The sequence below is a fragment of the Halichoeres trimaculatus genome, unplaced genomic scaffold (assembly GCF_033239565.1).
Source record: "Halichoeres trimaculatus isolate MK-OKI-2021-1 unplaced genomic scaffold, fHalTri1.1 fHalTri1_scaffold_18, whole genome shotgun sequence".
Taxonomy (NCBI): Eukaryota; Metazoa; Chordata; class Actinopteri; order Labriformes; family Labridae; genus Halichoeres; species Halichoeres trimaculatus.
In genome coordinates, this window is record NW_027437196.1 from 16,612,842 (window position 1) to 16,629,270 (window position 16,429).

At 41.2% G+C, this 16,429-nt stretch overlaps 1 protein-coding gene across 1 annotated transcript; it reads left to right on the forward strand.

The window, feature by feature from the left end:
- The first annotated feature begins 1 nt into the window (after position 1).
- oplah (5-oxoprolinase, ATP-hydrolysing) lies at positions 2-14,604 on the forward strand. Its single transcript, XM_074694032.1, has 28 exons — positions 2-397; positions 1,087-1,295; positions 1,785-1,976; positions 2,722-2,836; positions 4,241-4,364; positions 4,871-5,066; positions 5,216-5,381; positions 5,719-5,857; positions 6,844-6,911; positions 7,486-7,661; positions 7,750-7,875; positions 7,981-8,093; positions 8,521-8,691; positions 8,801-8,938; positions 9,178-9,316; positions 9,453-9,565; positions 9,826-9,977; positions 10,054-10,214; positions 10,310-10,411; positions 10,521-10,695; positions 11,822-12,006; positions 12,110-12,256; positions 12,342-12,476; positions 12,572-12,721; positions 12,879-13,036; positions 13,140-13,300; positions 13,387-13,484; positions 13,680-14,604. Exons 2-28 carry the CDS (start codon positions 1,125-1,127, stop codon positions 13,830-13,832), a joined length of 3,924 nt encoding a protein of 1,307 aa, XP_074550133.1. The 5' UTR covers positions 2-397; positions 1,087-1,124; the 3' UTR covers positions 13,833-14,604.
- Positions 14,605-16,429: the final 1,825 nt, after the last annotated feature.

Genomic DNA, 16,429 nt, shown 5'->3' on the forward strand with positions numbered 1-16,429 from the left:
TAGACCTGTGTTCTGACTTCAGTCCTTGTACTGACTCAGGCTTTCTGTACACGTGTCTGCGCCACACCGACACCTGGTGTGGATTAAGTGGTACTACAACTTGATAATAACATACAGATTAACCTGTCTTTAAACAATCATAATACACAACGCAGTTACGAAGATATCAGCATAAAGAGCATTTCTTTGTACGTTTTAACATTTATAACATTCGTCCAATCAGCATGTGTTGTTGGGCTAATCACGGCTGGGGGCGGGGCTTAACCCTCGGGCTGTAGCATATAGTATAGGACAGGCTGCTCGCTCGATGTGGTTACTATCATACCGAGAAAAGGCAGATAGATGAGGCGGGGATGATCTGACGGTTGACGGATTATCGCAAGATTAACAATCACAGGTGAGTGCAAATATCCGGTGCTGTGGCTGCGATATTATTCAAGCTGTAATTTGCATTCAGCACATGCACACTGCTGAGGCAGGGGCTGCAGCACTAACGACAGCATGACCTTATAATAGCACATCTATCGGTTCCCCTCTTATTTATCTGCGGTCTTGTCTATATTTCCTGCCATCCAAATTAGAGTGAGTCTGTTTCTGAGGGAGCTGCTGCGGGGTTAGGGTCTATTTATCGCACTTTATGGAGGCTTACCAGTTCATTGACATTCTTCCTGGGTTTCCCTGAGGTAGTATTCCTTTGCAAATAGGCTATAGTTCATGAACAAATCATGCATGTGCAAACTGTCAAATGTGAAAGTGCTCATTAAAGATGCAGAAATCATGTAAATGATCACAAACCAGATTAAATCAGGGGCTTAACTACATGGAATGCTTTTAATGAGAAACACTCAGATTGTCGAGCTAAAGAGAGGAACAGACTGAGGACAAGGACACAAAAGGAGTGTGTTCTGTAAAGTGAATTGGGTTTGATAAGAAACACAGTTAGGGAGTGACTATAGAAAGTTGTTTCATTTTATAGGTTGTTTGAATGACCACATTCTCAGGACAAGTCAGCTGTTCTTTTACTATTACACTTCTATAAAGAGGATGTAATATAAAAAATATATATCTCACCTTCTCTGACCCCAGCTTGTAACAGTCCTAGAAGCAGCGCCTCTTTCCTCACTATGACTGAGACCAAGGGGAAATTTGACTTCGCCATCGACCGAGGTGGCACCTTCACCGATGTGTTTGCTCGGCTGCCTGATGGGCGAGAGAGAGTCCTGAAACTTCTGTCCCGGGATCCTCAAAACTACAAAGATGCTCCCACAGAGGGGATCCGCAGAGTCCTGGAAGAGGTATCATGACCTATGAAAAAGTTTTGTGTGTATACTTGGCAGATTTGGTGAAAACCTGTCAATGAAAACATGGAAAATTGGTTCAACAATTGGAGAGTAAACATTGTTTGGCCAAAAGAAGACAGGAATGCTCAGCATAACCTGAAAGTTAAAAATTAAAGTGTGTAGAAAAAAAAAGATGAACTCCGAGATACGTTTTATTTTTCCACAGGCCGTATATGTGATTCTGTCTGTATCAAACTAAATTGGTTGTTAATACATTTTGAAATTATTATTATTGATATCCAAATATGTAAAGGCTATTTTCATGGTCCTCCTGAATTGTCTTTGAAGCAGTGTGATTTCTTTACACTGAGGTTGTTTTTTAATGTTCTAAAATGTGTTGAATAACAGACATGTCCAACCAACCAAGAAATGTGAAAATACACAAATAAGGAGGGTGTATGCACAGTGTAATCTAAATGCATGTATATGTTTATTTACTGACAGGAAACTGGGCGTGTATTTCCTCGTGACCAGCCCGTAGACACCTCCCTGATTGGCTGGATCAGAATGGGCACGACTGTGGCGACCAATGCTCTGCTGGAGAGGGAGGGAGAAAGGACAGCACTGCTGGTCACAAAGGGGTTTAAGGACCTGTTGCACATTGGCACGCAGGCCAGGCCAAAGCTGTTTGACTTGGTTTGTGATGCTTGTTTTTGTTACCCATTCAGATATAAAACAGTGTTTGAAACTTGAAAATACAAAGACAACAAAGGTGCTTGTCCAACATTACTACATGTGTTTTGACTGTGATGTAAGTGGTTTCTAAGAGTCAGTCTGAGTCTAACATCCCCAAAAATCAGGGTTTAGGCATTATCTCCTGTTGCAAAAACATGGGGGCAGGTTTTGGAGTTTGTCCCCAGACCAGATGTACCATTTAGAGTTAAAGTTGTCACTTATCAACTATATGGAGTCAATACTTAATCACTGAGCTCGCTCTCAGAATCTATTTTGTAGAAAAGACTCATCTAGCTTTAGTTTGTATTAAGTTTCTACTGGTTGTTTTTATGGTGATGGATATGTTAAGGGTGTAATTGGGTTGTGTGAGCTGAGCAAACAATGAGGTATACCTACAACAAAGTTGGATGTCCTGAGGTCACACCACACCAGACCTACAAGAGAAGTCACAGTTTTTGGAGGAAAGAATCTGGGTCAAAGTGCAGCTTTTCTGTCGAAGACCAGGGCAGTGTTTGTTTCTAAACATTCCCCTTAGGGTCGCAATGAACCGGTCTATTGTTCTGAAGACCTGGTCTAAGAGTCAAGGATTTGGCTAAATAAAGGAAAAGTCATGTTGTATGATATTTGAGTAAATTTTAATCTGTTAATCACCTGCATACACTGTTAGTACATTTAGTTTTGTTGTTGTGTGTGTGTGTGCATACAGGAAGTGGCAGTTCCTGAGGTGCTCTATGAGGAGGTGATAGAGGTGGATGAGCGAGTGGTGCTGAGGCAGGATGACTGCCAGCTGCCGAGGACAGACCCAAAACGTATCGTCACAGGTCTGAAACCAATATTACAGCTTAATAACTAAAACAGTCTTAACTATTAGAAAGACGGTCATCAACCTTATACACTCATCCAATGACCCTAACCTATGGATGAATTATTGCAATAGAACACATACTGTTTTTATCATTTGTTTTGATCTGTTTGAAAATGTTATATATGTTTTTCAATTAGTAGCCTGGTTAATTAAACTTTTTTAATGAATTATTTAAGTATAACACAGGAGCAGGGCTTTGTTGGGCTTACCAAACATCCTATTGTGCAACATGACCAATGACAGAGCCATCACACACAAAAAAAAAAAAAATCAACAAGCATCTCTCGTTACAGAGTCAAAAACGTATCAAGACACATCATTTTAATCATTTTACATAAACTTGTTATCAGTTTTTAGGGTACCACTATTGGCGCTGTGAATGTCACAGTTCAGACTTCATACCTCCTCCTTTAAAGTAGACACTGGTTTGATAACCTGGACACACTTATTTAACTTATCTAACTGTTACTTATTTACTCAGATTAAAACTAGGCAATCTGTCTGTGCACCTGTTGATACACTGCATTGTCTGCAAGTCTAATTAGGGCTGCATGACATAGCCTAAAACTGATGTCTCCATATGTTAAAGCTGTAGCGTGATACACATTATATATCTTGATTTTCTGATTTCTCCTCTAAATCACCCTTTACATTTTAGATTCAACCCTTTGATGCATAAACTGACACCAGTATAAAGATTCAAGCAGACACTTCATTTGCATGTACAAATCCCAAACCTGTGACTGACGAGATAGGCAAGCAACTTTTCTCCCTCATGTCTTCTGGGTGGGCGGGGAAGTGTGCTGTTTGCTGTGAGAGGAGCACTAACAGAAAGGGAAGGATCTGAAACCCAAGAGAATTTTCATACTGACGTCTTAAAACATTTATGTGACGATTTGTACTCAATGGTCACGTTAAAGTCATTTCATACATCTCAACCATGGTATATCGAGTGTATTCAATATATTCCCCACCTCCAAGTGCCACATCCATCTAATACAGTTCACTAAGTGCAATATCTGTTTAACATAGTTCATCTTGTCTTGTCTAACTAATCAGATATAAATAGTTTTTATCTGGTTTAGTACTTATCTCTTATTTTGGTACTTACTGCTTACTTAATTGCTTATTTTATTGTATATCCATCACTTATTTTATAACCCCTTTACATTACAAGAGCAACAGTAAGACCAAATTTCTTTCTTGGGATTAATTAAGTATTTCTGATTCTGATTCTGATTCTGATTTGTTTTCTGGCTCTCATTGTGCACCCTTCTTTCTGAAAGCATTACTTAAATACTTCTCATAATCAAAAATAACCTTTATTAATAACCTGTATGAGTGTGCTGGTGTTTCTCAGGAAGTACCGGAGATTCTCTGGAGGTGTGGAAGGAACTTGATCTGGAGAAAGTGGAAAAGGACCTGAGAGGAGTTCTGTCTCGTGGGATCACTGGCCTGGCTGTGCTCCTGCTGCACTCTTACACGTCAGTTGTTCAGCTCGTCTTCTTACTTTAAGGCACAGAGGTGTATTTGTTCATGATTGTAATCTGAACTCCTCCTTTTCTTCCATTGGCTTTCCATCAGGCCCTCAAACAAGCTGTGTTTGTTCTTTAAGTTACTTGCTGACGAAGCACCTATAGAACATTTTGTTTCTCTTCTTCTTTTCTGACAAGTATACTCTTATGTAATTTTTGCTCAGAGCGTCTCTGTGGGTGTGGAAGTATGTACACTACATGTCAGAGCAGTCTGGTGTCGAATAGCTTTTTTCTGTTGTATATGGAGCCCATGTGGTTTACTGGGTGGAAGTTCAAAGCTGCACTCTCATTGGTGGATTTAAAACCAATCACAGCTGCAGTCACAGTCTTCAAACCAGTTTGAAATAAAGAGAAGCTGTGTCAAGTAAAAGTTAAAGGGTTTGAATGATGATATAAAAAAGATATTAAGATGAATAACAGCTTTGTGTCTAAATCCCTCTTTCTGCCTCCTGCAGGTGGTCTGATCATGAGAAAGCTGTAGGCACCCTGGCTCGTCGCCTGGGCTTCACCCAGGTGTCTTTGTCCAGTGAGGTCATGCCTATGGTGCGGGCGGTGCCTCGGGGATACACAGTCTGCGCAGACGCCTACCTCACACCCAAAATTCATCAGTATTTGAAAGGCTTCACTTCTGGGTTCAAGGGTGGCCTAGAGGTGTGTGTCATGTTTTTCCCACATTGATATAAATCATCTTATCTTAAGTCAAGAGCCTCAGCTGTTTTATCTTTTGGGTGGGGTTAAGACCCCGCTGTATTTCAAAATGAAAACTATTCCCTTCGTCTCTTGCCTCCATCTGTCCTCAGGATGTGGACGTGCTCTTCATGCAGTCAGATGGTGGTCTGACTCCCATGGAGCAGTTCTGCGGCTCCAGGGCCGTTCTGTCTGGCCCAGCGGGAGGTGTTGTAGGATACGCCATCACGTCTTACAGCCAGCTTGAGGAAAAACCTGTGATTGGCTTTGACATGGGCGGTGAGTTGGGGGATGTTGAGGAATAATCTTTCTGTCTTAAACAATTACAGAGCGCACCGACAATGTGAGGAACTTCCTCCTATTGTTTCATCGTCCTTTGATAACATTGTCCACCAGCCACCACAGCTGACTGAAATTTTATGAATTACATACTGAAAGTTCAGTTCTGACTCTGTTACAGGTGTTAAACATGATTGTTTAATGGGCATATTTACTGAACAGCATCAAACCTTTGTCTACAGTATATTTTTGTTTAACACAAAAAATGCTCACTTATACAGCCTGTAGTTTTTTATGCTTCGTGCAACCTAACCTCCTATTTCCTGTTTCTTTCCAGGAACATCCACTGATGTGAGTCGCTATGCAGGCCAGTATGAACACGTGTTTGAGGCTACCACAGCTGGAGTCACCCTGCAAGCTCCTCAGCTGGACATCAACACTGTGGCTGCAGGTGGAGGATCAAGACTCTTCTTTAGGTCTGTCTTTGGCACATCTTTGGATGACTAGATTTCTTTTTAATTATTTCCTTAAAATCTATTTACATGAGTTTTTTTATTGGCATTTACCTAAAGAAACAACAAGAGGTCTTTTGTAGCTTAGAGAAGCTAAGATTTAAGTAATTCAAGTCGTGTCAATTGAGTAAGTTCTGGATCCAGAGAAGTTTTAATCTGAAACAAAAATCATTACACAGATGTAGTCAGGCCTCTGTGGATGCTCTGAATTTTTGTTGGAGGCTAGCAGCCTGAGCTTTACTGCAATCACATGAGCTCAATCAGTGACCTTACGCTGCATTCCAAACAACTCAGACTTTTCAGACTTCCAACTTGAAGGAGTTCACTGGATTGGCCTCTGAAGTTTGCGCTTCAACTCGGAAACATAAAACTCATTTTATGTCACATAACATTGGCAGCATCCACTGAAAAAGCCAATCGTAAAACATCAAAAAATATTTGAAAATTATTAAAATTATTATTTTTTTCATGTCTGAAATGTACATCTGGAACACTCTGAAGTCGGAGGTCAGAGCGCAGCATGATTGTCTGCAGTGTAGTTGCATTGTGGGTAATGTAAGCAGCAGCTTTTGTCCAGGAATGAAAACTTATCCCTTCAAAATAGGAAGCAGGGTTTACAAAAGGAAAGAACAGTAGTTTGAGTTAACACAAATGCATTGGTAAATAAAAGTTTTTCTCTTCAGTGAGTTTTTCTAACTTTCAAAATTCCAGCAACACATCCAGAAAGATGTGGATTTATTTAGAGTAAATCAAGATGATTGTGTACGTCAAAAGCACAGAGTGAGTTATGTGCATAAACATGTGGTTCACAAACTTCATATTAGCCTATTTCAAAAATGGCCTCAGTTTTTATCAGTTCATAACAAAGTTTTGGTATTTTAGCAGGATTGAGATGAAAATTAAACTATTTCCTTTTCCTCTTTCTTTTTGTTTTCTTATGCCCGCTTCAGATCCGGCATGTTTGTGGTTGGACCAGAGTCTGCAGGTGCACATCCAGGACCATCCTGTTACAGAAAGGGTAACAGAACCTTTCATTTCCTGCACTGCAATACTTTTTAAAGCTGTGCAGCTGTTTCTTTATGCACCATAGTGATTTCTTTTTTATCTCAACTTGGAGGATAAATAACTCTAAACCTCACTCTACAACTAACTTTAAACACTCTCTTGAACATTAAATGAACAGAAATTCACTCAGAGCTGGAGTTTCAGTAGTCTCTGGTCCTGCTCCCTTCCCCCTCCTCTCCTGGATTGGTAATCCGGTTTCAGCTGCGTGAAGAAAATGGGCATTTGTCCAAGTGTTGGATGATATAACTTCAGCTGGCCTCATAGGTCTCTGTTTGAGCTGGGGTGTGGGCGTTCAAGAAACTTGACATGTTGTGTTGATAAAACCTGTGGGAGAGTTGGTCGGGGGCTATATCTATTTCATAAAACAGGGTCTCCACCTCTATCTGACAGGGGTACACTGTTCTCGCTGAATCTCATAACAGATTTTACATACAAAACAACAACATCTAACAGAGCACCTCATACAAATCAAGATCAGCATGACTGGTGAAAAACTTTGTACTAAAGTCTATTTTGGATTTTCACAGGTGGTCCTCTGACTGTAACAGACGCTAACTTGGCCCTGGGTCGCCTCCTTCCGTCCTTCTTCCCAAAGATTTTTGGACCCGGGGAGAACGAACCTCTGTCACTGGAAGAAACCATGAAGCATTTCCGTTGTCTGACCCAGGAGATCAACCTCTTCCTTTCTTCAAATCAAGCACAGGCGAGAATACGTACAGACATAAAAGGCTCAGTGTAAAAGCTTGTATAATACATAAAACTGAAGTGTTATATTATATTTTCATAAGCAGATTAACACCAATGGGGATAACCACTCACACAACCAAACATCAGCAATGACTGTGGAGGAGGTTGCTATGGGATTCATACGTGTTGCCAATGAGGCTATGTGTCGGCCAATCAGAGCCCTGACACAGGTATAATCTGGGATTTTAAAATTTACAAATTTTGTAACTCAGTAGAATCTGCCAAACATTTCCATCTTATCTCTTTTATTTTTGTCACTCCTCTCACTCTTAAAGGCTAAGGGCCATGATACATCTCAGCATGTGTTGGCTTGTTTTGGGGGTGCAGGGGGCCAACATGCCTGTGCCATTGCTCGAGCCCTGGGCATGAAGACCGTCTTCATCCATAAGTAATGCTTCTCCTGTGTTGTGTGTAAACAAAGCCATATCCATTTAATATGTTGTCTCATTGTTTATGAGTGTTGCTACTGCTGTTCAGCACCTGAACCAAAGCTAAAATCCTCTGGGGGACAAAGTGTATCATAAAGCATGACACTGCACAGTCCATTGCATTAAATCATACTGTGTTGTATCATTCAGAATCACTCTCATCAAAAATTAACATTTTTATACACTGATTTTTTTTTTGTGGTTTGGCTCTGTTCTGTGAGCTCCCTGTCCCAGGTGCCTAAGTGGAAGACTCAATTTGCTTTTTACCATTAGACTGGCCTGTGTAATCAGGTGATAAGAGGCTGGTGTTAGGAGCAGCTGATGTAGCTTGACTTTGTGGCCTGCCTTAATTAAAGCTTTTCCCAATTTGTGTGTTGCATCCTGCAGATACAGCGGTGTGTTGTCAGCTTATGGTCTGGCTCTAGCTGACGTGGTGGAGGAGATGCAGGAGCCCTGCTCACTGCCGTACGAGCCGAACTCTTTTAAGGAACTGGATCAGAGGATAGAGAGGCTCTCAAAGCGCTGCCATGACACCCTGCACGCACGTCAATTCACCAGGTCAGCATCCACAGAGCACTGAAAAATAAAAATCCTGGTACTCTCCACAAACATGCAGATGTTAAACAATAATTTTACAACCCATCTTTGGATTTCTTTTCCTCTGCAGCGGACAAATCAGCACTGAGGTTTTCCTCCACCTGCGTTATGAGGGCACCGACTGCGCTCTCATGGTTAATGCTTCGGGTCATCCCAGCAATGCCCAGTCCTGTCGGGCTGGAGATTTTCACAGCTCATTCACCAAGCGGTTAGCACTTTAATTTGCTCAATGATGAGTTTGATCACTGCAATAACCTGCAACATCTATTCACCTATGCCACCCACACTCCACCATACCTGCTGTTGGCAGTATTTGCCGAATGCACCTAGTTAATGAGTCTCTCTGCGTGGTAGAAAAACTTGATTTCAAGAGATTGTATTAACATGTATTTAGACTACAACATATTTCTCTTAGCGTCTCTTCTGTAACACTTTTTCTTCTTCTAGTTATCTCAAGGAATTTGGATTCACCATCCCAGACAGGCCCATCATGGTTGATGACATCAGAGTGAGGGGTTGTGGGAAATCTGGTATTAAATCTGTCTACAAAGCTAAGACCGGACATGGACAAGCAAAACCAGTCACGGTAACTTTTTCATCGACATTTGGTTCCAGATGTAATGTTGTAAAAATATTTTGTTTATTATTATATCTTTATTCTTGTTATAAACACTTTGAAACGTTTAACTTCCTGGTCTTCATTTTGTCTTTATTTTCTGTAGCAAACCAAGTGTTACTTTGAGGAAGGCTACCTGGACACCGCTGTTTATCTATGGGAGGAGCTGCCCTGCAGTCACACTATCCAGGGACCAGCCATCATCATTGACAAAAACAGGCAAGCACCCATCCCTCCCTGCTACTATTCGCTGCAATACAAACATTAATGAGGTGTTTTGCAGTGGCATCTGAAGCTAAGTATTTCTGTCCTTTGAAACATTGAAAAAAAGATATCAGCTAAAATAAATTCAACCAGAATTGTGTTTCTTCCCTACGAAGCTGTACTGTCAACCATGCTGGTTTTAATTCATGTTTTTAAATGCTTTTGACCCCAGTTATGTTGTTAATAAAATTCTTTTACACATCTTTTTACATTAGTACCATTCTGGTGGAGCCGTGTTGTGAGGCCCATCTGACAGAAGGAGGTGATGTGTGTATGACTGTGGGCTCTGACCCTCACTGCGCCCTCGGCACAGAGCTCAACACCGTGCAGCTCTCCATCTTCTCCCATCGCTTCATGAGCATAGCAGGTACGCCATCGGGGGACAGAACTGAGGAGGGTGACGGCAGAAAGATGAAGCTATCTCTTCTATCATTTCTCTACAGAGCAAATGGGTCGAGTTCTTCAAAGAACCTCCATCTCCACCAACATCAAGGAGCGTCTCGACTTCTCCTGTGCTGTTTTTGGACCAGACGGTGGTTTGGTTTCCAATGCACCCCACATCCCTGTACACCTGGGGGCCATGCAAGAGACTGTTCAGTTCCAGGTGAGGAATGAACACTCAGAGTGTTTCTGGCTTTATAAATGTTATTTTAACAGCAATAGATAAACAGAAAGGATTTGTTTTTCTCCTCTGAGTAGATCAAATCTTTAGGCAACAAACTGAAAGAAGGTGATGTGATCCTGAGTAACCATCCGTCTGCTGGAGGCAGCCACCTCCCTGACCTCACAGTCATCACACCGGTCTGTCTGTTCTTCTGGGCCCTCATGTTTCTGATTATTCACTCTTTCTCTGTGCTACACAGTTCTTCTATTTACTACAGCAGTTTTTTCTGTCTTCTTTCCCCTAAAGGTGTATAGGAAAGGCGTGAGTGTGCCAGTGTTCTTTGTAGCCAGCAGGGGGCACCATGCAGACATTGGAGGTATCACTCCCGGCTCCATGCCCCCACACTCCACCTCCCTGCAGCAGGAGGGCGCTGTGTTCACTTCCTTTAAACTCGTCACGGGGGGCGTCTTCCAGGAGGAAGGTAGGCAAGGGGGTTGAACCAGGGGAGAGTTTGAGTAACTGATAAAAGACAGGGGCAGAGATTAGACAGGACTGTGTCACTTCAGCAAGTCAGATGAAAATTCTTCCTTTGACACAATGACATGGTGAAAGGGGAGTGCTTTAATGCCAGTTTTTTTTTTTTTTTTAATATCATTTCATTTTATTTTTTTTTCATTTTAAAAACATACAAGACAAGAACGGAGCCAAGGGGAAAAAAAATCAAAAGAGAAGAGAAGATAAAACAAAACAGAAAAAGGAAACACGTGGTAGATTTTAATAAAACATGGTCACATTAAGTTGTTTCTTTTATACTTAGAGCCCAAGCATGGCCAGCCACTCTAGATAAATATCAGAGGTTCATAAGTGGTTTCCATATTTTTAGAAAAAACATCTTCCTTGTTTTACAAGATGTATATGTGCATTGTTCCAGACATTAAGTTAGTTTAATTCAAAGTTTGTTTGAACAGGTTCGGTGTAGGGGGTCTGTGCTGGTACCAGTTGGGCAAAATACTCTTCTTTGCTATGTGGGATATTATGGACATCCTCTTTGTGTGTGTGGGGGGGGTCCAGGATCTTCAGTTCAGTACCAAAAAAAGATAAAATATGGATGTACAGAGCAGCGTCTGCCTTCCCAAAAGATGTGCATGATTTTCCCTGTACAGGTTTTACAGGGATGACATCCAGGGGATAAGTTTGGAAGCGTCTTACTTAGGGAGGGAGGAGCAACGAAGATCCTGTGCATAAATTGATAGTTCTGTTCAATTATTTTGTTACCCAGAGAGTTTTCTTATTGTGGCTCAATGAACCTGTAAACTTGTATAAACCAGTATTTGTCATGAATCACATGACCGCAAGATTGGACACATTTGGGAAAGTTAGTTTAGGAAAAAAAGAAGATGCATATAAGCTTCATTATTTATTGTAAGGCAAAATTTGAAAAAGCAACAGTATAATCTTGTGATAAAAACTCAAAGTTTAATATGAATTTTCCCATTTTTTTGTTCCATTTACACTAACATCATCAACACTTTTACTTTCTATAGTACCTCACTGTCTTCCTCTGTTGTTTATTCCTCTTTTGTCTCCTCCCTCTGTCTCCATATCAGCTGTTACTGAAGCTTTGATGGCTCCAGCCCAGTACCCAGACAGCTCTGGGACTCGTAATCTCCATGACAACCTGTCAGACTTGCGGGCTCAGGTGGCGGCCAATCAGAGAGGCAGCCAGCTGGTAGGGGAGTTGATTGACAGCTATGGGTTAGCTGTGGTCCAGGCCTACATGGGATACATCCAGGTATGTTTAAATCCACATGAAACATCACGGACTGTTGTTACTCTGGAAAATAGTGGTTGTTTATACAGTTAGTGAGACAATGGGCTGTGTGTTTGGAATTCAGAGTAATGCTGAGCTGGCAGTCAGAGACATGCTGAGAGACTTTGCACGCCGGCGAAGGCAACAGACGGGGTCCTTAGAGGTGGAGTCTGAGGATTTCATGGATGATGGGACACCAATCAGGCTGCGTATTCAGATTAATGAAGAGAAGGTGAGTAAGAGGAAAGATAAATGCTCAGTTGTGTCTGCAAAAAAGTCAAATGAATATTAAAACAGATGCATTCAATGCTCCACAGGGCAGTGCAGTGTTTGACTTCACAGGGACAGGGACAGAGGTGTGGGGGAACTGCAATGCTCCACGTGCCATCACCCTCTCAGCCCTCATCTACTGCCTGCGCTGCATGGTCGGACAGGACATCCCCCTCAACCAGGTAACAAAACTCACCCTGAGACCCCAGGTGGGTTGATATAAGAGCCTTATGTTTGACTTTCATTTGTTTCACCTTGTTGTTCTTCTTTTACCCAGGGCTGTCTTGCACCAATCAAAGTCATCATCCCTCCTGGCTCGATTCTCCAGCCTTCCCAGAATGCAGCTGTGGTTGGAGGAAATGTGCTCACATCCCAGAGGGTGGTTGATGTCATCTTTAGGGCATTTGAAGTATGCGCTGCTTCACAGGTAAGAAATTGCACTTATCATTTTTTTTACTTCCAGGATAATTTGATGAGGACAAAACATTGCGGGGAGATCAGCTAGTAAATTTGATGATCAGAAAAACTCCTTCATCCTGTTTGCCCCTTTTTTATTCGTTATCGTCTTTCATTTTTTTCTCCAGGGCTGTATGAACAACATTTCATTCGGCAGCGAGAGGGTAGGTTACTATGAGACAGTTGCTGGGGGAGCAGGGGCGGGGCCAAGCTGGAAAGGGCGAAGTGGAGTTCACAGTCACATGACCAACACCCGTATCACTGACCCTGAGATTCTGGAGAAAAGGTCAGGCATGATTTTGGTCAATTTCAAGGTCTGCATGTTGAATATTGTAACAATAAGTGTTTTTTAATATCCTTCATGTTTATGTTTCTCATCTGGTGTTCAGATATCCAGTTATTCTGGAGCACTTCTCTCTGCGACCCGGCTCAGGGGGAGCAGGAAAGTACCCCGGTGGAGATGGGGTGATACGGAAACTTCTATTCAGGAGAAAAGTGGTGCTGTCTGTTCTGACTGAGAGGCGCTCCTATCGCCCATACGGCCTCAAGGGTAATCTCTGACTCTTAAAGTTCTCAGCAGACATGTATATTTATTTATAATACTCAGAAAGTAAAAGGCTTTCTTTACACTAACAGGGGGTGAGCACGGAGCAGCAGGGATGAACCTGCTGCACAGAGCAGATGGACGAATCCTGAACCTGGGAGCCAAAACCAGTGTCAGTCTTCAGCCTGGGGTAAGACTGCATGATGCGTGTTCATGGAAGGAGTAAACTCATCTGTGATCATCTAAGTAACTTCTCTATGATCAAAAAAAAAATATTCCAAAACATATGTCATTAACATCAATTTAACTTCATGCAAAATGTAAGCATTCATATGAAAATGAGTCAGGACTCATACCATCTCTGTGTCTCTGTCTCCCCCTGCAGGACAAGTTCTGCCTCTACACCCCTGGAGGAGGAGGATATGGAAGAGAGGACAGCACAAATAGGAGACCTGAAACCAAACGTAGGCGCTTGAATGAGACTTTCCCCGAGAGAGGCAGTGTTTTTGAATACAGAATGGCACAAGAGGGAGTGTAACAGATCACAGGGAGAGGAAAGAGGGGGAGACTGCACATAAAGAGATGCAAAACAGAAAGAGGTACTTTGAAAAGATGGAATCAATCAGTGGTACCTAGAGTTTCAGTGAGTTTGATTTTTAACACGATAAAAGCCCAAGCAATGTAACTTGTTGTTGTAGAAGTGAGACCAAATGACTTAAGACTAGCAGCTGATCAAACTGATTTGTGTGAGAGACGAATTTGTTTCTCCTTTAAGTTAAACACTCCATTTGCTGGGGTGTGTCCAAAGGGGTGTCTAGTGATGGTACCCCCCTCCTCGTGTTAAATCTGAATAAGCAACCCAAGTGCCATCTGAGAATCCTCAGTTTTTATCATCTGTTTTCTTTGTTGAAGGTGAGATTTATGAAACTATTTGGGCTGTGTTGCTATTCATGCTCTATATCATGCATAGGTCATTCCCACAGTGCATCACCCCAGTCAAAGAAGTGTGGACACACCCCTGTCCACATGAGAGCAGGACTGGGCTTGAGTGGAAGGTTTTGGGTTTTGTTTTTGTTTTTTTTTTCTTACATACTGATCTAAATCAATGAGTTTCAATTCACAATATATCTCTCCCATTTTGATAACATACACCCCTGTGTATACTTGATTCTACAATGACTCCAGATTTTATGTTAAGTAAAGAATAGCCTTTAGTTTTGTGTGTCACACCTGTTTAAAACTTAAGTTCTAAAACAGAAAACATGGGGAGTTTTATTCTTCTGGTTTTTTAACACATAATAAAAAAAAAAATCCACCAATGACTTGTTCCTTTTATACTTAATCTGGTCTCAAGAAGAATGTGAATCGAACTGGCAGATTTTTTCATTTCAACAGTGAACCCACACACAAACCACTGAGCCACGGTGTGAACTCTAGTCATACATGTGAATTCATGAGCTTGAGTGTTCAGAAACAACCCAGATTAGTTTTGAGTTTGGGGGAAGGGGATGCGTCCCTGTTTAAAGTGGTGTCCCCTCCTCCCACCTTTGGGTAAGGGGGTGATCAGGGAGAGGAGGAAGAGGGGCGGTGAGGGAGTGCAGGCATGCGTAGGCTGTTGATAACAGGTAGAGGACACAGCAGTGGAAGCAGCAGGAGGCCGACGGCTGCTGAACGTTGATGTAAATCAGCTGGCTCTCAATCTCAGTATGTGTGTGTGTTAATGTGTGGTGAAGGCCTCATATACAGAGGACATGGACTATGGATCAAAGATGGTATTACTTCTAGATCACAATTCCTGTGATAAAACAATATAAATCCATCACAATGAGAGAGTTAGTGATACCCCCACTGCTGTGCTGCTGCAAGGGGCAAGCCCTCCATCCTCAATACTTTACCTACACTGCAAAAAACTGAAATCTTATCAAGTGTTTTTGTCTTTTGTTTTTTAAGTAAATATTGTCTTATTATACTCAATATGAGCCACTTTTAAACTTATAACTTATAACTTATTTAACTTATCAATCCAGAAAAATGTCTTGTTTCAAGTTATCAGAGTACAAAAATGAGGTTTGAATCGCTTGTAACTAGTAAAAAAATCTGCCAATGGAACAAGAAAAAATTGCTTGAAAATTTCCTTGAGACTAGAACAGTGTCTTAGTATAAGTAACTTTTCTCTTGCTCTATTGGCAGATTTTTTTTTACTGGTTACGAGCAAGTCAGACCTCATTTTTGTCCTTAAATAACTTTAAACAAGACATTTTTCTGGATTGGTCATGTGAATTTGGCTCATATTGAGTCTAAAAAAGGAATTTTCTACTGAAAATAAGACAAAAACACTTGATAAGATTTCAGTTTTTGCAGTGAACAGACGCTGTTTTTTTAGGATGTTGTCCAAAAGTAAGAAGGTGTTAGACTGTGACAACAGAAAAAGTTAAACGAGGAATAATATTCTTGCAAAGAATCCAAATACTTGATTCAAAAATGGCAATAACTCTACGATGCTTCACAAAAGAGGGGATTTATAAAAAAAATCCTCTGCAATGTACAAGTACCATCAACTTTTAAGTGTTTACAGTTCTCACTCTATCTACTGTTTGAATTACTTTGATAGACAAAAGAGTTGAATCTGAGTTAGCTGGTATTAGCAGGGAGCTAACTTTGCAAATCTTAACATGCTAACACACAACCAACTGGACAACAAACATGGTGCTATGGGCCGGTTAGCCTCAATTTGTTGCTAATTGTAGCACGTTAATGTAGCACTGAAGCAGCATGTTGTGTTTGGCCAAAGAACAAATATAAATAATTTTCAGCTTCAAGACTGAGCTAACAAGCTAATTACTTTGATAGACAAAAAGTGAATCTGAGTTAGCTGGTATTAGCAGGGAGCTAACTTAACAAATCTGAACATGCTAGCACACAACCAAATGGACAACAAACATGGTGCTATGGGTGGGTTAGCCACATTATGTTGCTAACTGAAGCAGGCTAATGTAGCACTGAAGCAGCATGTTATGTTTGGCTAAAGAACAAATGTAATTAATTTTCAGCTCTAAGACTGAGCTAACAAGGAGGAATTATAAACTTTTAACATATGTGTTACATTTGATTATAAGTACTTCCCCTCAGTGTATT

Excerpts from the sequence above, each read along its gene's own strand:
- oplah (XM_074694032.1), top strand. The coding sequence starts at position 1,125 with ATGACTGAGACCAAGGGGAAATTTGACTTCGCCATCGACCGAGGTGGC. Across the intron at positions 5,067-5,215 it reads GGTTCAAGGGTGGCCTAGAG|GATGTGGACGTGCTCTTCAT; the intron begins GTGTGTGTCATG and ends ATCTGTCCTCAG. Across the intron at positions 7,662-7,749 it reads TTTCTTCAAATCAAGCACAG|ATTAACACCAATGGGGATAA; the intron begins GCGAGAATACGT and ends TTTCATAAGCAG.